General features: G+C 37.8%; 1 protein-coding gene across 2 annotated transcripts in view; it reads left to right on the forward strand.

Moving 5' to 3' along the window:
- LOC149257644 (leucine carboxyl methyltransferase 1 homolog) overlaps positions 1 to 23898 on the forward strand; it is a 247296-nt gene extending 223398 nt beyond the window's left edge. Inside the window, exons 12-14 of one of the 2 annotated variants that reach the window (XR_016256758.1) lie at positions 22895 to 22933; positions 23062 to 23212; positions 23507 to 23898. Coding sequence is in view for 1 of the 2 variants with exons in the window: in XM_089414497.1 (XP_089270623.1) it covers positions 22895 to 22933; positions 23062 to 23097 (75 nt within the window). In the remaining variant the exon portion in view is untranslated. Of the gene's footprint in view, positions 1 to 22894; positions 22934 to 23061; positions 23428 to 23506 lie in introns of those variants that run through there. The other variant, XM_089414497.1, reaches the window with a different exon arrangement.
- Positions 23899 to 24719: the final 821 nt, after the last annotated feature.

The raw sequence follows: 24719 nt of genomic DNA on the forward strand, positions 1-24719 counted from the left end.
GCAAGTCTTTGTCTAGAGTGTCTTGGGCAAGGTGACTTTGCCGAATTGGGATGAGATGTGGGCAACTCTCAAGCAAGAGGAGCTAAGGAAAGACTTGGTCGAGTGTAAGCTTGACGGAAGCAGTAGCAGTGGGTCGAAGCCCAAAGAGAAGGATGAGAATGCAACCCTTTACATCGAAGGGGCAGCGGGAGCAGCGGAGGCAGAAGAAGGACGTATCGAGTGCTTTAGGTGTGGTGAGATGGGTCACTATGCAACACAGTGTCCTCTCGGGAAGAAGGACAGAGATGAGAAGCACGATTCGAACGTTGCACCCGCGAAGATCGAGGAGGAAGAGTTTGCCATGACAACCGAGACACCTCCAAGAGGGAGGTGGGTCGATTTGCAGCTGTAGTTTGAAAGAGCTACAGATGGGTAGGATCCTTGAGGAACCCACCTCTCGGATCAATTTGTTGCTACAGGAGCCCAGATCAGAAGTAGTAGGATGGACTAGTGTTAGATGGTGCCGAGGAGTGTTGGAGAGACAGTTGCAGTGGCTAGGAGCATGAGAGACTGAACAATGCAGAGTAGAATTAGCAGCATTGCAGATGGCACAGAGCAAAGGTCAGTAGCAACATAGAAGATTCAGAGGGTCAACGCAGAGACTAGCAGCATTCAGGTTCCAACATTCACATGGTATCATACTAAAGACAGTTAATTCAATGATTTGGGATGTTTTTCCGTTGCTGATGCAGTAGCAACAATAGTTTGCAGTGCAGAGGTAGTTGGCAGTGGCAGTGCCAACAGCAGCACGAATGCAGAAATTCAGAGGGAGTTGCAGTACGGATGCAGTGTTGACAGTGGAAGGGTCAGCAGTAGTATAGATGCAACATTTGTGCAGTGGTTGGTCGACAACATGTCAAACATCAGCAGCGCAGAGGGAGATGTTACAGAACAGAGTGATGCTTCAACAGGTTGCATTGCTATAGCATATTTCTCGCTAAGAGGGAGTGTTTATTTTTGGTAGCATCGAATGTGCTCTAAGTCTCAAATTTTGTAGGGAGGCTTGCGCACATGTATTCCTAAGAACCTAGAAAACGTTTTGGGAAATTCCACCTCGTAACAGTTTTATTAAAATAATTAATTATTTTTAATGGGACCCTATGTCTAAATTTAGGAAAATAAAATAATTAATGGGCATTAATCTAACTGTGGGTGTAACTTCTAGAAGAAGACGAGGATCAAGTAGAAATGATCTTAGCCATTGATTAGCTTCTGATCTGGATCGTTGAATACCAACGAGAAGATTATTTAAGTAAGCTTGAGGGTCATTAGGAAGACACACAGAGTGTGTTCAGAAGGTCAATTTTCTAAAGTAGAGTAGCTGCAGGGAGAATTTTGATAGTGAGCTTTTGCAGTGGGGCAGGGATAGTTTGGTTGGAGAGTCTTCTCTTGAGCTAGGATACGCAGTAGAGAGGCAGAGAGACACCAGAAGGAAGCAACGCAGGACCCAGGAGGGGTTGACCCTGAGGTAGAAGGGCTCACGCAAAGGCAGCGCAGTCTTCCCAAGCATAAGTCCAAAAATTTGCTGGGGTTTGATGTCTTAGCCAGGAGGGTTTACGTCAGAGCTTCAAGAGAGAAAATCGACCCAGCGCAGAGCTGACGTAGAGCCTTAGAGGCTGATGCAAGGGCAACGCAAAAATAATCGGGGATACGTTGGTTCAACTTCTGGATCAGCCAGGACTTGCCAAGTAGAGTGAGGTAATCTCACAAATTTCTTCTGCCAGTCATATTTCTTTGTAACTGGATTTCTGGGAGGGAATCCAGAGTTGTATTCAGAAAACTGCTGCATAATAATAAAAAATATCAGAGCTACTACTCTAGTTTTCCCACATTGTGTTTTTCCAGGGACATTTGTCCAAAAACAACTGTGTCATTTGTGTGTATCTTTCTCTATTGCTTAGTTTCTTGTTTCGGCATATTATTTAATTGGTGTAGGTAGCAATGTATGTATTTCGATGTTTGTCATAGAAAACTGCAAATAGCTTGTTCATGTAAATCTAACAAGTAGGAAAAATATCATCAGTGCTGCAGTAGGAATTCCCGGGTTTGAGGAATTTTCACATGGTATCAAAGCGAGTGCAGGTGAAGCAAGAAGAACAGTGCCAGAGAACCCAACGCTGAGCAGAAAAGGAGGTCGAAAAAGCTGCAGGATGCAACAATTCAACTCCCCAGAGGGGTTTGCGTATTCTTAGCAGGAGGGCCGAATTTTGAGGTAGTCTGTCTCTGAGTAAGTCGACAGAGAGAAGGGCTTCCAGATCGAAACCTTGTCGCGGCAGAGGGAGCAACATTGAAGCCTCAGTGTGAGGAAGAGCTTGTGGGACGCAATTTTTTTGCAGGTCTTTTTGCTGGGTAGAAAGACATAAGAGGAGATGAGAAGCACCATGAGGGAACCTTTCCTCAGTTGACTTCCTGCCAAGAAGTCCGTTCTCTTATTGGCTGAGCAGCAACAGTAAGAACAGAGAGGAGCAGTGCGATAGTTTTTCGTGGTAGAGATGGCAACTAGTGGCTTGAGAGATCAAGACAAGTTGGATGGGGCATCCAACTACGTCATTTGGAGGGAAAGGATGTCATTCCTTCTAGATGAGCATGCTTTCAAGACATATGTCGATTGCTTAGTGATTGTGCTTGCAGATGCAAATCCGTTGAAGAAGTACAAGAGAATGATCCTCGATGGAGTGAAGGATCATGTAGTCTGTCACATCACTAGCAGAGGGACTGCTAAGGATATATGGGATGTGTTGTCTACGCTGTATCAAGGAACTTCCGAGCAACGGAAGATGTCCTTAGAGAAGAAACTGAGATTTGCGTAGATGTAGAAGGGGGAGCACATTGATCTATTCCTCACGAAGCTTCAGGAGACTCGAGATGAGTTATCAGCTGTGGGGTCTATACCTCAAGATTCCGAGTTGGTTAGACTAACCCTCAATTCTCTCTTAGATGAATAGCAAGTCTTTGTCCAGAGTATCTTGGGCAGGGCGACTTTGCCGAATTGGGATGAGATGTGGGTAGCTCTCAAGCAAGAGGATTTGAAGTGTAAGCTTGACAGAAGCAGCAACAATGGGTCGAAGCCCAAAGAGGAGGATGAGAATGCAACCCTTGCATCGAAGGGGTAGCAGGAGCAGTGGAGGCGGAAGAAAGACGTCTTGAAGATAAAGTGCTTCAGGTGTGGTGAGATGGGTCACTATGCAACACAGTGTCTTCTCAGGAAGAAGAAAAAATATGAGAAGCACGATTTGAAGGCTACACCCGCGAAGATCGAGGAAGAGTTTGCCATGATAGCCGAGATACCTCCAGGAGGGAGGTTTGATGATTTGGATTTGTAGTTCGAAAGAGCTACAGATGGGCAGGATCCTTGAGGAACCCACCTCTCGGATCAATTCGTTGCTACGAGAGCCCATATCAGTAGTAGGATGGACTAGTGTCAGATGGTGCCGAGGAGTGTCAAAGAGACAGTTGCAGTGGCTAGGAGCGCTAGAGACTGAACAATGCAGAGCATAATTGGCAACGGTGTAGATGGCATAGTGCAGAGGTCAACAACAACGCAAAAGATTTAAAGGGTCAGTACATAGACTAACAACAGTCAGGCTCCAGCATTCACATGGTCTCATACTAAACACAGTTGGTTTAGTGATTTGGGATGTTTTTCTGTTGCTGATGCAGTCGCAGTAGCAGTTTGTAGTGCAGAGGCAGTTGGCAGTGGCAGTGGCAATAGCAGCACGGATGTAGAAATTCAGAGGGAGTTGCAATACGGATGTAGTGTTGACAATGGCAGGGTCAACAACAGTATTGATGCAACATTTGCGCAGTGGTTGGTGGACAACATGTCAGACATCAACAGCATAGAGGGAGATGTTACAGAATAGAGTGATGCTTCAGTAGGTTTCATTGCTAGAGCGCATTCCTCGCTAAGAGGGAGTGATGATTTTTGGTATCATCGGATGTGCTCTAAGTCTCAAATTTTTTAGGGAGGCTTGGGCACATGTATTCCAAAGAACCCAGAAAGTGTTTTAGAAAATTCCACCCATAAACAATTTTATTAAAATAATTAATTATTTTTAATGGGACCCTATGTCTAAACTTAGGAAAATAAAATAATTAATGGGTATTAATCTAACTATGGGTGTAACTTCTAGAAGAAGGCGAGGATCAAGTAGAAATGATCTTAGCCATTGATTAGCTTCTAATCTGGGTCGTTGAATATCAACAAGGAGATTATTTAAGGAAGCTTGAGGGTTATTTGGAAGACACACAAAGTGAGTTTAGAAGTTTGATTTTTTGAAGCATAGCAGCTGCCGAGAGAATTTTGATAGTGAGCTTTTGTGGTGAGGGACCGAGATATTTTAGTTGGAGAGTCTTCTCGTGAGCTAGGATACGCAATAGAGAGGCAGAGAGACACCAAAAGGAGGCAGCGCAAGACCCATGAGGGGTTGGTACTGAGCCAGAAGGGCTCACGTTGAGGCAACGGAGTCTTCCCAAGCAAAAGTCTGAAAATTTGTTGGGGTTTGACGTCTGAGCTAGGAGGGTTGACGTCAGACCTCTGATAGAGAAAATCGACCCAGCGCAGATCTGACGCAGGGCCTATGCAGGGGCAGAGAAGAAATAGCTGGGGACACGTTGGTTCAGTTGCTGAATCAGTTGGGACTTGCCGGGTAGAGTGAGGTAATCTCACAAATTTCTTTTGCCAATCATATTTCTCTGTAACTGAATTGTTGGAAGGACATCCAGAGTTGTATTAAAAAATCCACTACATAATAATAAAAACCCTCAGAGCTGCTGCACCGGTTTTCCCGCATTGGGTTTTTCGGGGACATTTGTCCAAAAACAACTATCATTTGTGTGTATCTTTCTCTATTATTCAGCTTCTTGTTTCGACATATTATTTAATTGGTGTAGGCTGCAGTGTATGTATTTCGATGTTTGTCGTAGAAAACTACAAATAGCTTGTTCATGTAAATCTAACAAGTAGGAGAAATATCATCAATGTTGCAGTATGAATTCCTTGGTTTGAGGAATTTTCACATCTTATACATATGATAAGGACTTTATTGACTCAATAAACCCTAGGAGCATGAAGAACATGCTTGACCTAATTGACAAATAAAAGGTGCATGAAACCCATGCTTCAAAACAATTTTGTTTATTCTCTTTTTTCACTTTTACAATAAATATCTAATGGTACAAGTACAATACAAATTATGAAAACTGAGCATATTTACATTTCTCAACATCTTCATCCCCTCATCATTGTAATATTAGTGTCTTTCAAGGTTTACTCATTCATGTGAAATCATTTAATGAGGCTTCTTTGTTTGTAAAAAAACTTTTGTAATAGGCTTTTATTGGTTATAAGGGATCCTTGACTTTCTTCTAATCATTAGCCCAAACTTATTGTAATTTAGGCTAGGAATCCATATCACTTGACTTACAAAGAGTATCATTCCTTTTGAGGAAGATATTTGTAAACTCTTTCCAAAAGGTCTTCTCCATCCCTCATTCAACAAGAGGGATCCTACTTTAATAAAAGGTAAAGCTTTCTTTTAGGGAGCTTGGTAATTTTCCCCTTGGTATCCCTTTCCCCCATTTGGGCAAGGTGTCCCTTATGTGATTGGTTGAGTGGTTATTCTTATTGCTTTGATTTGCTTAAGTAGTTTAGAGTTAAAATTATTTCCTTTAACTTATTCATGCACCTTGCTTCTCTATTTAGTATGCACTTTTAGTCTCTCTACGTTCTCATTTTGTTTTACATGCTATGCAGTTTAATGTGTTGAATAATCTTCTTTAACTTCACTCTCTAATTTCATTGTGTCATTTATCTCTTTATTGCAATCGCGTAGATAAACTCTCTCTCTCTTTTGCAATTTTAGTTGGTTCACTTGGTGTCAATATCATTAGTTAGCTCTATTTTCGACTAAGCTTCTTTTTCATAGCAAGCTGGCACTAAGAAATCAACCTCCAACATAAGTTGGCTGAAGTAGACAATAGGGACCCTCCATCCCCTATTGACTTCTCACTCTGAGATCAAGTCCTAGGCGAGGGTGAGGTTTGGGGAAACAAAGTTCTTTGAAACTTGCTTTAGAGCTTAGGTAAGTTAAAATTAACCAAGATAAGGTCACCACATTACAAAGAAGGTACACTAAAAAGCAACACCATCATTTAAGTTTCATGTGCTCACATTTGGAATGGGTCTTTTCTCTTGAGTAGATTTTATTTGCTTGCAAGTTTTACGTTTATCACTTAAGCATTTTTCCAAGTTGATAGACAATTATTCCATTCTCAAGCACTTGTCTCATTTATTGAACTTACTAAAGTTATAACTTGTCAGCATTACTATTAGAGATGTCTATCTTGTGGCACGTTGTTTTCCAATTTGTTTTGCAAAGTTGTATTTTCACTTGGAATATCGTTAGCAAATAGGTATATTTGGGCACCGGTATTATCTTGCTATATTTGTGGATGCATGTGCTCATTGAGCTTGTAATTGTAATTTATGCTATACATTTGAAGTGTATATTGATCACCTTGTATTAACTCCTAGAAAACTAACTTGCTAGCGTTGAGCTAGCTGAACCTTAGACACCTTTTAGGGTCCATCCCTTTTGGCTTCACTAGGAGTAAGCTTAGACGGAGGAGTTGAGAAATGAATGATAGCTTCAACTCGATACTTTCCCCCAAGGCCACCCCAAGAGGAGTTAAGGGTTTTCTCCACGATATCCCTTGGTGTGGATTAATGCGACAATTGGTTGTCGTATGTCTAAAATTGTTGCATCTGTAACACTCAATGCTGTACTTGGATAAAGGAGAAAATGAGTTATGGCTTATGTTATTGAAGCCATCAATATCTTTGATTCTGTTGTCTACAAATTTATTTCTAGAGGTTTGATGAGAACCTATTTCATTATCATTTTTCCCATAAGATCTACGAACTTTTTCTTGATATCCAAAATTTTTGCACGAAAAGCAATGACCAAGAAAATTTGTTTGATATGTAGGTGAGAGGATTACCTGAATGGATTCTTCTGAAGTTGGTTTTCTTTGGAGAAGACTTCTAGTCCTTGTATGATATCATATTGCGATTTGCATTGTGAATGGACTTATTGAGAGCATCAACATTGCTTTTTGGTGTTGCGGTGTTTCCATACTCCTCTTGGCTTTTGTCCTTACTCTCACTGAGATTGGAGCTTTCATGCTTTTCTTGAGATTTCTTTCCTGGTGACTGGGGGTTTGCATCCTTTTGGTATGAAGTCTCACCCATATAACCCAGACCAGTCTTGTCATATGGTGATCTTTGATTGCTGAGAATAACATCTAGGGTTTGAGAGCTTTTCGTGTTCTTATTGAACTTATCTAGCTCTTTTCTTAATGAGACAATTTCTTCTTTAAGCTTTTCACAATTTTCTTTTAGTTGATTGTTCAACACTTCTTTCATTCTTTTTTCTTCCTCTTTTTTTAGTCTTGATGGCGAATATTTCATTGGATAGTCTTTTGTTCTTTTTCTAGGGGTTATCAATCTCCTCTAATGCATTGATGAGTTTTGCTTCAAGATCCACTATGCCTTCAATACCTTCTTCTTCTGCTCTTCCTTTTTGCTCCTCTGATTTGTAGATGTTGGATTCTTTATTTGTGCTAAAAGTAGGACCCCTTTTCTATCATCATCTGAATCATATTCTTTAAAGAAATCATCATCCTCTTTGGAGTAGAGAATTTTCTTTTTCGAAGATTTTCCTATGAAGACCCTTTTTTTGGGTTCTTCCTCATCATCACTTTCTTCCCTGAAAAGACATTTAGCAACAAAATGTCTTATCTTACCACAATTAAAATAGATGAGAGCTAACTTACCTTTGAATATAGATCTTTTCTCTAGTGTCCTGACTAGTTGAGCCTTTTTTGTATCGACGTCATCACTGGAGTAGTCACCAGAATTGCATTTTCTTGACTTCTTAGATGCTTTAAATGCTATTTCCTTATGTGATGATTTTCTTGCCCTCATTTTGTATGCAGTGAGAATTTCGTGAAGCTCGTCCATTTTTAGATTCTCCAAATTCTTTAATTTTTATATTGCAAAGACTTTGGCATCAAAACAGAGAGGAAGAGACCTCAAAATTTTTTAAACAACTATTATTTCTTCAACTTTTTCACCAAGTCCTCTGAAAGAATTAACAACTTCATCTACTTGAAGAAAATAACCAACAACATTTTCTTCATCATTTATTTTCAAGCTTTCAAATTGTCTTCAAAAAGTATGAGGCTTTTCCTTCTTTACGTTGTATCATTTCTAGTATATTTTACACTTGTATCATTTTATGCCTTCTCTAGTTTGAATCATGTCTGCCACGTCATCATGCCCTCATCTAGATCTCTAATGCCCTTGGGAATTCAGAGGAGATGAGACATGAGTTTTGTTTCTCGCATTAAATTCTATTAAAATCTTCCCTTGTTATGCCACCTGGAAACTTGTCCTACCATGTCATCATGCCCAACTGGATGATCTCTAAAACCCTTGAAGATTTGGATAATTTGAAACATGGGTTTTGTTTCTCTTGTTGAGTAGACCACTTTTGATGTAATGCATGCATCATTCAACCCAACACTGCCCCTATTCTATCACTTGGAAACTACTTGACCTGTACCAAGTTTGAACAAGCTATAACTAGCTACTACCACCTTTGATTGGAAAAATTCAACATGGCACGGACTCTTCTCATCAATAGCTATTGCCACCTTTGATTGGAAAAATTCAACATGGCATGGACTCTTCTCATCAAACTGAACATTTTTAGGCCAAGTTGACTTTTTGACCAACGAGACCCCTTTGTATTGGGAATAGTGTACTACCTTGGGAAACGTGAAAGTTGTCGAAAATGAGACTACTATACATGAGAGTTGTATGAGGAATACTGCACGAAAAGCAAGGCCACTTATGGACCCTTTTGACCATTATGTGTTAACGACCCTATAGCAGTACACCCCTTTTTTGGCAAAAGGGGTCCATCATGTTCGAGTATCTGCACCTTTCAGATTTCATCATTAGTCAACAAATTTATAAAGATGTCAACCCACTTTGCATATGTAAAATGTAAATAATCTTAGTTTGACTACGCCTGTATGTAACAACCTAGGTAAACCTATGGTTTTGGAGACAATCTTCATTCTAGGAGGTTTTTTGCCTCACCGATTCATTTGTGTCTCTAGACACAAATGATCGGTAGAGTTTTTCCCTCCAACCTCACCCCAAAGCTAGAGTGGATTTTGTCGCTATGATCTTATGCGAACCTTAGTGTTTTAGATCAAGCCTATGTAAAAGTGATTTGGGAATAATCCTAGCTAACTGGCTAGATTATTTGATTAAAAGTCACTTGGTCTACTGGATTATATTTTGTGTCACAGAAACAGGTAAATGTGAGGGTCTATAATCAACGGGTGTTCCCCCTTCATGTATTGAAATGTAAAATCTTGATGTAAAAATTATTTAGTGCATGGTCCCTCATAATTAGACACAATGGCTAAATATTAGAGGGTTGGAAAAATTATTAATCCCCTCATCAGCCAATTAATTAAATTTTTTGGCAAAATTAAATTAAATCCTAAGCTAGAAATTTAATTAATTTTGAGGAAGATGAAACAGAAGCTCTGTCCTCCCCGGTCTCAAAGGAGGAGGTTGAAGCAGCTATGAAGCTCATGGGCAAGGACAAGAGCCCAGGCCCAGATGGCTGGACAATAGAGCTGTTCCTCCATTTTTTTGATCAATTGGGAACAGAAATAACTGAAGTAGTTGAAGAGTCGAGACAGAAAGGAGCAGTCTATAGACCCTTCAACTCAACTTTTATAGCTCTTATTCCGAAGAAGGATGATCCGGAAAGCTTCGAAGACTTCAGGCCAATATCCTTGTGTAACTGCATCTACAAGATTATTGCAAAGGTTATTGCTCTCAGATTAGCTCCAATTCTATCTCGAAACATATCGATGGAACAATTTGGATTCCTGGATGGAAGACAAATTCATGAAGCCATTGGGGTTGCCCAGGAGGTTATTCATAGTATCAGGATGAAGAAAAAGAAGGGAGTTGTGCTCAAAATTGATTTATCCAAAGCATATGACCGGATCAGTTGGCTCTATTTGCGGATGTTGCTTACACATCTCGGCTTCAACTATTCTTTTGTTAGCTGGATCATGGGGTGCATCACAAATGTCAGTTTTGCAGTTCTGGTTAACGGTGCGGCCTCCTCTTTCTTCAACAGTCAGAGGGGATTAAGGCAAGGGTGCCCTTTATCACCCCTTCTGTTCCTTCTTGTGGCAGAAGGACTAAGCAGACTAATTCATAAAGCCAGAAGGACGGAAAAGGTAAAGGGTATAGAGGTAGCAATCAATCTCTTCATCACACACCTCCTTTTTGTTGATGATATTTTGATTTTCACTAATGGCTCCCCTGATGAACTAAAGGAATTAAAATGCATTTTTGATCTCTTCCTTAAAGCTACTGGAATGCAGATTAACTCAAGAAAGTCCCAAGCTTGTGTGGCAGATTTTGAAAGAAGGGAAAGGAACAGTCTGGCTAATTTATTTCCATTCCCTATTCAGCCCCTGGATACTCCTTTCAAATATTTGGGATTCTGGTTAAAGCCTGTTGGCTACAAAAAAGAGGATTGGAACTGGCTCATAGCCAAAATTGAAGCTAGAATATCACATTGGAGCTTCAGGTGGTTATCCAGAGCTGGGAGGCTGACTCTTATTAAATCAGTTCTTCTAGCTATTCCGGTATACTGGGCTGCCCTGACGTGGATCCCCAAAGGAGTGCTGGAGAAAATCAGGAAAATATGCAGTAGATTTCTATGGGCTGGCACAAAGGAATCCTCAGTGCTGCCTTGGGTGGCTTGGGACAAAGTGGCCAGACCAAAAGAATGGGGAGGATGGGGCATTAAAAGACTTCCAGAATTCAGTCTCTCTTTAGCTGCTAAATCCGGATGGAGGCTAATAACTATGGAAAACTTATGGACAAGAGTGGTAAAAAGGAAATACATTGACCCCATCCCCTTGGAAGACTGGATTCGGAGTCAAAACAAGAAGATAAAAAATGCTTCTGCCATATGGAAGGCCACGGTGGAAGCTTTCTCCGTGATCGAACAAGGCTTAGCTTGGAAAGTTGGTGATGGTAGACTCATCAGGATTGGCAGAGACCCTTGGGTAGGATGCAATGAAGATTATGCTCTGTCACCTGGACTTCTCAGACATCTGGACAGTAAAGGTATTACATCACTAAATCAGGTGGAGAAGGTTGGACAGTCTACTATTTGGGGACAGGCTTGGAAGGATGATGTCGATTTGGGAATAAATGTCAGGTGGAAGGCTGAGTGGGAGGTTTTCATAAAAGAACTTCAACGTTCAAATGTCAGGATAAAAGATGAACCTGACTGCTTGCTTTGGGCCCAGAGTAAAACAGGGGATTACTCGCCTAAAGATGGATACCTTTTCTTGATGGGAAAGAAAGGCTGGGGCATTCCGGATTGGTGGGCCAAAAATTTGTGGAAACTCAAAAGCCCAGCAAAGGCCAGACTTTTTCTATGGTGTATCTTAAAAAGGAAGGTCCCAACTTGGGAAATTCTACAGGCAAGATTCTTAGTTGGGCCTGGTAGATGTCCACTGTGCAAGTCAGATGATGAATCCATAAACCACCTTTTCATATCTTGTGCTTTCACAAGACAGATCTGGGAGGAGGTCACTACGCTGCTCAAGATAAATGCTAGGTGGGGTCTCGATTCTTTGGAGTCAGCTTGGAGAAAATGGTGGCAAGACTTTCCTGATGGAAACCTGAGAAACCTGCCTCTCATATTCTGCTGGGGAATATGGCTTGCCAGGAATAAAAGCATTTTTCAAGACAAGGACATTCCCTCTTTCGTCATTGCCACTAACATAGCGGCCATTTACTCTGCATTACCGCCCCCTGAGCAAAAAGATCCTAAGCAAAAGCAAAAACAAATCAACATTCAGGAAGGCATCCCTTGGGGTTTTTTTGATGGGGCTTCACAAAATAACAGGGCGGGAGCTGGCCTGTGCATACATATCGATCCTGATCACTCACTAAAAGCTTCTGTTGGGCTGGGTTATGGCACTAATAACTATGCGGAATTATCAGCTCTTCGTTACCTTTTATGCTGGCTTCTTCACAGAAACATAAACATGATACAGATTTTTGGGGACTCTCTTAATGTCATAAATTGGGTCAATGGAAAAGCATCTTGTCATAATCAGATATTGAGGACTCTAGTGGAAGAAATTTTCTTATTAAAGGCATCTTTTAATATTTTTTCTATCTGCCACATTTACAGGGACAAGAATGAAGAAGCAGACCAACTATCTAAAGCTGGTGTACAACAGGATATGGGCATCTGGGTCATAGAAGAGATCAGACAGGGGCATTCAGTCAGATCAAATATGCCTCCTTATGCACAGTCTCTTTGACATCTGACCTCTAGCTTTATTTTGACAACAGTTTTGTAGCGGCATTATATATTATATGTATATTTATGTTTTTTCCAGCTTTGTTTTCTTTAGTTCTTGTTATCAGTAGCAGCATATTTAAAAACATAGCAAACAGAGTTTTTTTAATTTCTCTCCGTTTTGGAACTGCTCACGGGCTTTAAGACATATATTTTTTGTATTTTGGGGTTGTTTTCCTTCTGTTGAAGGAGACCCCAGTTTTTGTTTCGCATATATGCTACATGGTTGCTTTTGCACCTCCGTTGGGAGGTTGAATGTAAAGGTTTCGTGTCCAACAGAACAGCAGAACAACTCCTTAAATGTTGAGCAGAACAGCAGACTCCTGAGCCAGATGTGGTGGCATATGATTCAATCGCTTGTAAAACTTTTTATCGCTCTTAATAAAAAGTTTTGATTTTTTCCCCGGAAAAAAAAAATTTAATTTCTCCAATGGTGAAATTCGTGGGTTTTAAAGAGGTTAAAATTTGGAGGTTCCCGACCAAGGGAATATTGAAGAAATCAAGAAATTTTAGACCCTTGGGCCTGGGTGGTTAAGTCAAAATCAAAATTTTGAGGAAATTAACTCAAAATAATTAATTTTGAGTTAATTAAAAATCAATTAAATGGTAAATTCGATCTTTCCTCAAAATTAAATAATTTTGATGGTGATGATTAAAGATTAATTAAATCTTTATGAACGGTTGAGATTAATTTGACAAGGACCAAGCCAACTAGCCATGGGAGATTTTACCTATGAATTAGAGGTTTGCGTCAGTCTGTTTTTCATCCGATCTCTGAGTCGCGTGCTTGACAAGAAGCTCAGGTGTAATCTTTTTTCTGGATAATAAGGAAAGACTTTGGGGTTAAATTTTTGCTTGTGTTACTCTTCATGGAAACGATATAAGATGTTTCATTTTCATGCTTCATGGAAACGCTATAAGATGTTTCATTTTCATGCATAATTTTTTTTAAAGCCATTGATGATAGCTTCTGAAGAGTGATTTGAGTATAAGTATCTTGCTCTGTCGTTGGAGTTTGAATAATAATTTGAATTTTGAACGTAATAGCAGATATCTCTATTTGTCTAAGTTTTATTATTATTTTCTCGCTCTATTTTTAATGGCTGGTTCGAGTTTTGCAGGGAAGTCTTGATTTAGATCATTGGGCATTAGGGGAAGTTTATAGTTGGACCAACCAAGTTCTAATTCGTATTTTCTGAAGAGCCCAGCTAAATTAACTCCGAGCTTATCATAAATTTTTTGTTTGTGATGCACTAAGGATTCCAAGTTAGCACCTCCTTTTAAAATTTAAAAGATCTTTTAATTTATGTGCGGATAATGATAGATCTGACTACTTAGGGCTTTTAGCTTGTAATTATTGTAATTATTTCTCTGGGTTTTTGGGGTTTTTAATTTCATGTATATATTGTTTCTGGGTGTTTTATTTTTCTTTTTGCAGCTGCAGATCTGAAAGGAAATTTCATTTGAAGCCAGATATAGGCCCTGGAGGGTAAGATCTGGCCTCAATCTCATCTTGCAGGGGCATTATTTTTTTTACAGTTCGAGGGTTTGAAAAATTTAAATCTGTGGTTATAAGTCTCTCTTGGAAGGAAATCTGAAGCAAAAAAAATATACTGGTTTGAAATTAAATTTTTTCTGGATTTGTTCTGGAGTTTTTGAGGCCACCATTTTTTCCCTGGAAGCCTCTCTTTTCTCTGTTGCCTGAGGTTTTCCATCTGCTCGAAATTTCGATTTTTCATTTATTTATTATTATTATTTGAAACCCATTATTTCTCCGTCGCTGCAAACTCTCGTGGTTGCCATAACCCGCATTTTATCCATCGAAATCCTACTGCTGCCCACGTCTTCTCATTTCCTCCATCGTCGTCGGCTCCCCACATCCCCTTGCTCCTCGCACTACCTTACTCCCATACGACCTGCGTCCTCCTTTACCCTCGCAGCTCCTTCTCCCTCACCCATTCTCCTCTGCCACCATTCTCCCTAACGCTGCCACCTTCTGCTGTCGAGTAGACCTGCCTCTCCTTAGCCCCCGGCCCTGTATTCTTCTTCCTTAGCTTCTCTTTTCCGTGTCCATTCTCATTCCCTTGCTGCAAAAAACGTGTGTGTATCCCCTTATCTCCCTTCGCGCTGCATTCCTCAACCATTCTCCTCTCCTCATTCAACTTGCGTCTCGACCTAGGTCTCTTCCTCCATTGAGCTCCTCCCACTGCCTCTCGCCCACACCTGCACAACACTCAAACAATTCGACCCTTCTTTTAATTCATTTATGTTTGATTTATGCGTTAGGGTTAACTCTTTTGGTTTTTTATTTATTTTTGATTTTTTTTACTTTGGTTCTAAACTTTAGTTAGGATTAAACTTTAATCAAATTCAATTTTATTTTTTGTTATGACTTTTCGATTTCTTTTATTTTGATTTAATTTTAATTGTTTTGTTTTTACATTTTTTTATTTTAACTTACGATTTTGATTTTTGTTTTGATTTTCTTTCTTTTATTTTTATTTTGATTTTGCTTAAAACATTTAAAATATTAAAAAACTAAAAAATTTAAAAAAAATTGGTGACTTTGGAATTGCGAATGAAATAAATCAGAAGGAGAATTTAGGCTTTCACATTTAAACAAATAAATTTTTATGTGGCCATACGGTCCATTAAAATTTTATATTTAATTAAGGTCTTTTGATTTTTATTTTTGGTCACATCAAAAAATTTAACTGCCACATTAAATTTGCTTCATAAGCTTAGCACATTAAAAATTTACCTAAGGGATAACTAAATTCTAATCTAAAGTTCCTTGGTGTCTTTTTTGTGTTAAGTGTAACATTTTAAGTGTAAAATTTTGTGGTATTGATTTCTCTATTGTCAAGCACAATTTATGTTTTAGAATCATATCTAAAAATTGATTATAGAAAAAAGACAATTTTTTCTAGATTTGGGTCACTAAAGAAAAATCATTTTAATTCTAGGATTGTGAATTGCTTAGCATTTGAATTTCATGGCTTTTCAAGATATTTAGATCTTTCAAAATTTAATTGCTAGAATATTTTGCATCTATTGAGATTGATCGTCATATTAATCATTGCTGCATTAATCGTTATTGGGATAATATCGGCGCGAGGAAAAAATCGGAAAAAATCGTAATTATCGGGAAAAAATCTTTTGGTACAAAAATATTCATTTTTTTTTCAATTTTTTTAATATCTAAACTATCTACAACATAGAATAAATACATTGACACATAAATATGATAAAAGAACTAATATATAAGATGTTTAATATCATTTCTAGTGCTAAAATCACACAACATTGAATCATGTCTTGAATAGTAAGTCCTGACTCCTGAGTCCCAACTCAGCCTCAAAATATCAACAAAAAATATAATAATGTATCTCATCATGTCATAATGTCATATACAATAAAATGAAAAAAATAACTAAAGTCTAATCCTATTGATTTCCTCTGCCCCTTTTGCGAGAAAATGGCACAGCGTTCCCTTTCCTTCTAGATGTAGATGCTAGTGCTAATGGAGTTGGCAGTGGAGTCTGATATGCTCTAGAAGTTGAAGAACTAGAAGTAGGAGCTATAGGAGGTAGACCACATCCTCTACTGGTAGCAGGGGTAGCCCGGGCAGGTGGTGTCACCTAGAAACATTACAATCTCCCAATCCTGAAATTTTGAAAAGCTGATAAGTCTGTTGCATTTTGAATGAAATCTCAAGTTCTACTTTCTCCATATGAAATCCAATGAGGCTGGAACCACTCTCAAACATCCTGAGTCGAAATTTAAGGAGAATGTCACTTTTACTTTAAGAATTTAACATTACCATGAATAACATACCAATACTAGGGTGTAGACTTGATCATTACGCTGCCCCACTCAAAAATTATTTGTTTCTTTCAAAAAAAATTGCATTTCGAACATTTAGCATCCCTTATAAAACCTCGCTGCCCCGACTGTGCAAATGATTTCTTAAAAAAACAAAAAAAAAAAACATTATAAAACCTCGCTGTTGAAACCTCGTTGTTGGAGACCCCCACGATAATTTCGATTGTTATCGTGATAAATTCGAATTTATCGCGATAATTTCATAAAAATCGCGCAAAAAAAATTACCTGCGATAAATTCGTATAAAAATCGTGATAAAATCGTTTTATTGGAAAAAGCGCAATAAAACGATAAAATCGCGATTTTCACAACAACGATATTAATTGTTTGAATTATTTGATGTCCATTGCATATTAAATATTTTGTGAATACTTCGAGCAATTCGAAGAATTTAAACCCCCACTCCGGTTATCGATTTTCCTTATCACTCCAGCATTTAGTTTTAAATCCAAGCATGATAAAAATTCTAAAATATGGAAATGACAATATTTTCTGAAAACACAAATTTAGAGATTTCTCAACTGCTGAAATTGCAGAAATAAAACACAACAAAGTTATGACAACCACACACAAAAAATAACACAGTGATTTTTAGTCAATGTGACCCTGGGAAAACCCCCTACAAATCTTGGGGAAAACCAGTTTGAGAGCTCTTCTTTATTTTTGAAAATGATTTTACAGAGAAACTGAAATACATAGTAAAAATTCCAGCAACCACAAATTACAACTTAGCTCGATTTTTGTGCTTGAACTCCGCCTTGAAAATCGTGCCAGTTAGCCAAAACATAATTTTTTCCAACAATAAAACAACATTAAATGTTGTACGGCCTGGCTCGAAATTCGTGCCCAGAACAGAGCATACAGATTTCAATAGTACGACTGCCTCGAAAATCATGCCCAAAACTGCTTCGAAATTTGTTCCCTTATTGCTGTCCCTTTTCCTCGATTTTTGTGCCTTTCTCCTGCTGTACGGTTTTGCCTTGGGATGCGTGCCAATAAATGCTTTTGCCCAGATTTGCTGAAATGTCTTCTTATTGCTCTCCTTCACTTCCTCACTAAGAAATTTTCTTCTTGCTCTCTCTTCTTTTTCTATCAAATGCTCATGAAAGAATGAATTGATCTTTTTCTCTTCTCTTCTCCTTTTACTCTCTAAGTGACCTTTTGGGTTACCCTAAGATCTAATGGCTGAGATTCATTTAGATCTAGGGATGAGAAAAATATGCATTTAATTCTCACTTTCTATTTTTTAACTCATTCACTTAAATAAAGACCCACTTAGCCTTTTATTTCCATAGTCACTTTTTCACTTTCTAATTCTTCATTGACTTTAATAAAGTCACCTTTAAATTAGAATGTACCTTTACCACTTGTCACTTTTAAATTAAATTGACTTTACCACTTATCAAGTCACTTTAGGAGAAAAGTACAAATAAATTTGGACACTTTTCCCTAGGCCAAAGATCAAAGCCTTAGGGAACCACTTGTCCTCTGGGACCCAAATTTTAACACAATTATCAAAGTACTCTGTCATAAAATTGTGATAAATTGCATATCTTTTGTTCCGAAGCCAAGTATTTTTGTTGGCATTGATATTAGATTGTAAAGATTTTTTTTGTTCTCTTTGAGCTATAACTGTATCAAAAAAGATTTGAAGTAAGCTTGTGGTTTAATTGCGATATTTTAAAGGGTTTATCTTTTAAGTCTTCATCTAGTAAAGTGACATTTCATTTTGGTGATTAAGAGCTTTTGCGATACAAGCGTTTCTAATCCTCGAGTCTATCTTCATCTTATCATACCATGCATTTGCATATTAAGTTAGTTTTGCATAATTAAAATTTACTTTCAAGCATAAGCTTGGTCGATAGAGAGATAGGTACCCATCCATCTTTGCTTGAGAAGCCTGCTTTTAATAGTACTTAAAATGGTGACTTTGCAGTCGTTAGAGCCACAACTCTCTACAGCGCTGGAGGCACCGAGGTATTGTTAATCACACCTTAGTGTGCTTCACCTTATCTTCTCTCCGCCACTTACTACGAAATCAGGTTCAATATAGAAAAGATCGAAGGGTTTAAACTTAGATAGGCATTAAACTAAAATGAACCAAGATTCTTGCATCTCACATTAGTTTTAGGATCTGCATTTCATATAAGATAGTCATTCATTTAAGCAATAGTTGCTAATCGATTACTTGGTATTAATTTCCCTAGCAAGATCATTGACTCCATAAGGCACTGGTATCAATCATTTAAATTTAATCAAATCCTAAAGTCTTGCTAAATCTTAATCAAATACTTGATCGTTTCACTTTGTCTCCCGAACCAACTAGTTCTCCTTCATTCCATTTCTGTAGGGTCTACCCCCCTTAACCTGCTGTAGGGAGACAACTTAAACGGAGAGATTGAGGATCAGTGTGACAACCTCCGATCTGAGCCACTGTCGCGGTGCCTAGACATTCTATGCGACAGTAGACCCTATAGATTGCAACCATGTGGTTAAGGCATAGGTGCACATTGGCACGCATTGGACTGACCCATACATCGGTGATCACCCCTACAAATGAAGGCTTCCACAAAACCATGATTCCTCAAGAAAGATCACCTAAGGCCTTCCAATCTTGTACAGGATGAAAGGAACCTGAAGTAAACCTCAAGGAACTAGCCACGGTCCAACCAAAACAACAAGATACAAACTCAGTGGGAAGACACAAGGTCTAGGATACCTAATACAGGGCCTCACATGGCTTTTACATTGCTTTTAACTTTTGACATTGGGCTTACTATGGTGGTGATAAATACTGTAAAGAAACACTACAAAGTGTTCATATGTACCTTGAAGCATAAAAACTATGGCTGAAGCAAGAAAACTGATAGCTTGAAGACTTAATATGTTAAAATATATGAGGTATTTAAAATAATAATTTATTAATATATATAAAATGTAGAAGTGATGAATGTTACATTGAGGACCCCCACATATATACCATGTGTTCTTTTCACTTAACTTAATGACTATTTAACATAATCAATATTTAATATTTACATTTATTTTATTTATTTACTTGTTATGAATTATATTCATAACATAGCCCCTTCCTTCAGAAGCTTTGTCCTCAAAGCTATATTGCTGGCAATTGTCTTTGCAGTTGTTGTCTCGGCATATGGAAACTCGCCGTCACTGGTACCTTAGCTTCTATAATTCACTAGTAACTCTATTTTGAGTCCAGAGTTATTTCTACTCTTGAACCCAGGGTTATGTCTATTTTTTTTATTTTTTTTAATAAGATTTTTTTTATTCTTAGTTTTTTTTTTAATAAGATTTTTTTTTATAACTATATTTTTTTTTAATAACGATAATTTTTATTTTTTTCCAACTCTAATATTTTTTTAAATAACTCCAAATTTTTATTTTTATTTTAATATATTTTTTTTAAAATAATAACAATTTTTTTATATAGTTTTTTTTAATAATAATATTTTTTCATTTTAATTTAATTAATTAAATAGTTTTTAATTAATTAAATTAATAGTATGACTATATATGTTGGTTTATATTTTGATAAGTGAAACGTCATTATGTCCATTGACTTATGTATTGCCCGATACGAACCGGTGCACCGAACCAATTTGCTGCCCGCAGGACCATGTACGAATCGGTGCCATACTCCACCTCTTGTCGTTGATTAGGGGCACATTGTTTGGAAACGGACAACATTATCGGGTTTAACAGGTTTGCAGATTCTTTGTCGTAGTGGGAACAGTGCCCATGGATATGCGGCTTCGCTGCTGTGTCCCGACCATGGAATATGGCTACGGTTACAGTGGTAGAGGATTGCGGTGGAAGGTGTGGAGCAGTGAAGAGGAATGCGGTGGCTTTTGGCTGTGGATAGTGCAACAACGTGGACAGGGGAGCTGGATGGGTGGAGCGTTGGACAGTGCAGGTGCGGATCAATAAAAAACGATGCGAATGGGCCAAGTTGAAGCCATAAAAATTAGAGTTTGTTAGTTGCTGCGAAAATGCCTGATCCTGTGTCGCTGTTTTTTTGGCAGCAATGGCTTCCTCCTCTTTGCGAACGAACTCTTGTATCAGCTCAACATCCCAGTCTTCCTCTCCTTCGAAATTCAAATTTGCCTGCGCCTTCCTTTCGTCCATACTATGGTATAAAATCGATGTAGAAAGAGGTTTCTTGAGAGGAATTCTTATTTTCCTTTGATTGAAATATGTGAAATTTATATAACGGTGTAAATATAACTTAACTAATCGTGGTTCCAAAAGGCACGGTTTTTTAGACCGGCACAATTTTTGGGTGTTCGCTATTTTAACTGGCTTCATATCGATGGTCAACGGAATGGATGGCGGCAGCAGATATGGTACGACCAACGGTGTGACAAAGTTGTTGACAGGGAAACAGAGTCAAGGGCGTGCGATGGTGTCACGTGGGTTGTCTGACTGACAATTTCAGTGAATTTATAAAGTGGCTGCTTTCCAAAAAGAACGAACAAGACCTCTTGAAGCTTATCAGGATCCATTCTTACTTTTTTATTTTGCTGATTTCTCAAAAAGAGGCCAGTCCCGTTTTCATTTCCAGGCACTGTCATATTCAGCGTTTGTGGCTTGTTTAGATCATTCCCCGAACATTCCTTTATCTTCGACCTTTTTGTTGTGTCCATATATTTGTGATTCAAACTGGGTTTGGCATCATACTTTTGGTACCCCAGGCCATCTACAACAACCTTGCCTTCACTTGTCTCTGGACAATTATACACTGGACCTGGAATGTTTGTGTGGACCAAGGAGTAAGTGTCTGGTGTAGTGTTAGATACATATGTAGGCATCTCCAATGTAATTTCTCTATTTCCTTCTGACTTAGAAGATTTGTCATCTAATTCAGCTTGCTTTAAACTTTCAATCATCTCAGATTCCCACAGAAATTCGGCCTCACATCTTTCTTGTTTCTCAAGATAGTCCTCATCCACATCATCTTCATCTGGATCATCATTTTGATCTACATAATCTTCTTCTTCATCATTATCAATATCTTCTTTATGGTCGCTATCATCTTCCCTATTATCAATTTCCTTTCGACATGCTTTAACTTCTACATATGATTTTTTTAAACGCTGAAATGCTTCTTGAATTTTACTAAACTGCTCAACGCATTCAGGACGTGAATGTAATGGCGCATTGTGCGGCGAACAACGCTCAAAGACTCGCATCATTCTATGTGTGCCATGGCTCTGATACCATTGAAACATAAAAACTATGGCTGAAGCAAGATAACTGATAGCTTGAAGACTTAATATGTTAAAATACACGAGGTATTTAAAATAATAATTTATTAATATATATAAAATGTATAAGTGATGAATGTTACAATGAGGACCCGCATATATATACTTAAGCAGGTGTCCTTTTGTGACAGTGCATGTCTTTTAGACATGTTTTTTCACTTAACTTAATGACTATTTAACATAATCAATGTTTATTTATTTAATATTTACATTTATTTTATTTATTTACTTGTTATGAATTATATTCATAACATACCTTTGCTAACATGCGGGGTAACAAGCCGTCACTAAGGAATGATCCCATCCATCTTTGATTGGGGAAGACCTAAAGACTGATGTGGCACAATCCTCTATAGTGGGTTCTAACTCCTAAGGTAGTTGCAATCCAACCTAAGATTATTTTAATAGAGGAGCAACCTTGACACATGAGCAAGACAACTCTGATGCTCTAGTTTGTCTAAGAAAGAAATAGGTGAGACCTAGGATTGGTTAAATTTTAAGTTTTGAGAGCATAAGGTCTGTTGGGAGTAGGGAGAGGAAGCAAGCTTCTAATTGCTATTCGTATTGCAGGCTATCAGCAGTTGTGCAATATTTTGAAACAAAAGAGTTGCTTCTGAACATATGGAGATATGAAGAAATGTTCCAATAGAAGTTCTGTCAATTATTGGCACAATAAACACGGAAAAATCTGTAAGGGAATGAACAATTCAGTATCTTAATGTTGCAATACCAAAGAGATGCAAAAGTACTAAATATTGGAAGGAAATTTCTTTATAATAGATGCTACGATAAAGAACTCACTTTCAGAGAAAAACATATATGAATTTCTTCTCATATTATCCCTTCTCATTCTTTTGATAATAAAGGGGTCATGCGTTTATTGAAAACCTTTTAGAATTCATTGATTCATTATTTTGGAAAGGGCTTGATGTATTGGTTCATCTATGAGAAACATGTGGTAGAGTCAATATTAACCATTGACATCTGTTACTCTGTACTGCATAACAAATGGTTTACTGAAACCACACTTGAGGTCCAAAGTTGGGTCACAAGTAGGATGATGCAAAGACTTCTTTAAATTTATAGTTTTTGAAATCAGTGCCCCTTTTGGCACTACAAGAAATTTCAAATTTGTTTTGTCTGGAACTTGTTTTCTAATAATTATATTATTCACTGTTGTGTGATCTTCAGGAGCATTACTGTATTGCTTATGGGATCATAGATCCAAAGGTAATATTCGGGAATGCAAACACCATGCATGAGAAATGCTCACATATATAAAACTTGAGTTAGTTTCAAGCACTGGACTAGTTATTGAATCCTTAACACTGACTGACATTTAGTTGCATGTTCAACAGGGCTTGTTCAAAAATTTTGGCTTTTCCAACACGTAGTCTACTGGATAAGCAACTTAATTATCTTTACAGTGCAAATCTTCTACAGAGTATGGTAAATACAGTTTAGCTGTGGAAACGGAGAGGGTTTAATTCAAATTCACTTGTGTGATAGGTAATAACATGCTGAAATTTTAGAACTTTTGTCAAGGACGTTTTACGGGGATCAATTTTAAATCGAAAGAAACTCTAGTTCTATCTTCTGAATGTTGCGTAGTTGTTCAGAACTTGACATTTTTCCTAGAAATTTGTATTTTTCACAGAGGAAAGTAAACGATTTTCTGAATTGACATTGATTTTAAAATAAAAGTTGCTGGGTTTCGGTGCTACTTTTTGATGACTCAACTGTAACTGCACTAAGAAGATTGGAATGATTGTAAATGACTAATTCTGAAGTGTGAAATGGCAGGCCTTGTGATCCCTATAAGATAATCCCGTATGGTTTGCTTGCTGAAGCAAACTATTGCCAATTAAGAAAATTCTTGAGTAACCGATGATATATATGATATACATGCTAGACAAACTTCTAAATGAAGGCAAGTGGTTCAGTATTTTTGGCATCTCGTGCAACTTTAGCCAGAGTTGGAATTGGTAACTTCAGAAAATAAAATTTTGTCAAGTATTTATGACAAGCTTGTGGATGATGCAATGCAAAGAGTTAGTAGGCATCATGTGCTTTTAACCATGATAGTAGCATTCTTGTTCGACCGCAGTTGGACCTTTAGGAGTAATCATTTGCTGCAAGATTAGTGAGTAGTTCTAACTTATATATATTTCAAATCAAATTGCTTAACTAATGGATTTACGGTCATGTTTTAATTGTTGAAATGGGATCTCACTGATAGTATTAAGCCGTCCTACTTATATGATGTATAATCCTGTGACTTACATGCCATCATGGATTCTTCTAGTAATGCCGATGATAATCTCCATGAGATCCTAGAATGAATGGGGTTATTATTGTTGGGATCCATATAGTAGAACTTTTCTAAAATGATACAAGGTCGTTTTTCTCAGTGCTTTGGATCTTCCTAGTATCATGGTGTGGAAAAGGGGAAAGAGGGATTCTTATGTATTTGATTTGATAAAATGTATATAAAGGAATGCAACGTTGGAAGATACTTGCAGCTTTTCAAGACTTATTTCCCCAAGATAACAGTTTTATTTCCTTGTGCGCTGTTGTAACATATGAAATGTAGACATATACTTCGTGTACAGGGTAGAGCTAGAATAAACCCATGGAACCCAGATGAGAGTAAAATGAATTCATGCGACAAACCTGCTAGTTCAGATATTCATTTAGCCTTCGTTATGGCATGATTGCATTAAGAAACATTTTTGACAAACTATTGACTTGCATTTAAAACTTTTAACAATGAATGCTAGTCTATTTTTTAATAATGGCAAAAACTTTTATTAAGAAAAAACACATCAAAGCTGCTTGTTTTCTTTTTTAGTTGATCTATTCCCAGTGTGGGTTTTATACTCCTTCCTTTTGTTTTTGATCTTTGAAATGAAATAAGACTGCGGTGTCTTCTTCCTCTTCAAGTTCTTGGGGATAGCTTGCCTTCTACACAGGGTGAGTCCATATTCTCATTTCAGTCTTCTTATGGAGTATTCTT

This window comes from Pinus tabuliformis, chromosome 6 (assembly GCF_031772625.1).
Source record: "Pinus tabuliformis cultivar Carrire ecotype Pingquan chromosome 6, CPIR1, whole genome shotgun sequence".
NCBI lineage: Eukaryota > Viridiplantae > Streptophyta > Pinopsida > Pinales > Pinaceae > Pinus > Pinus tabuliformis.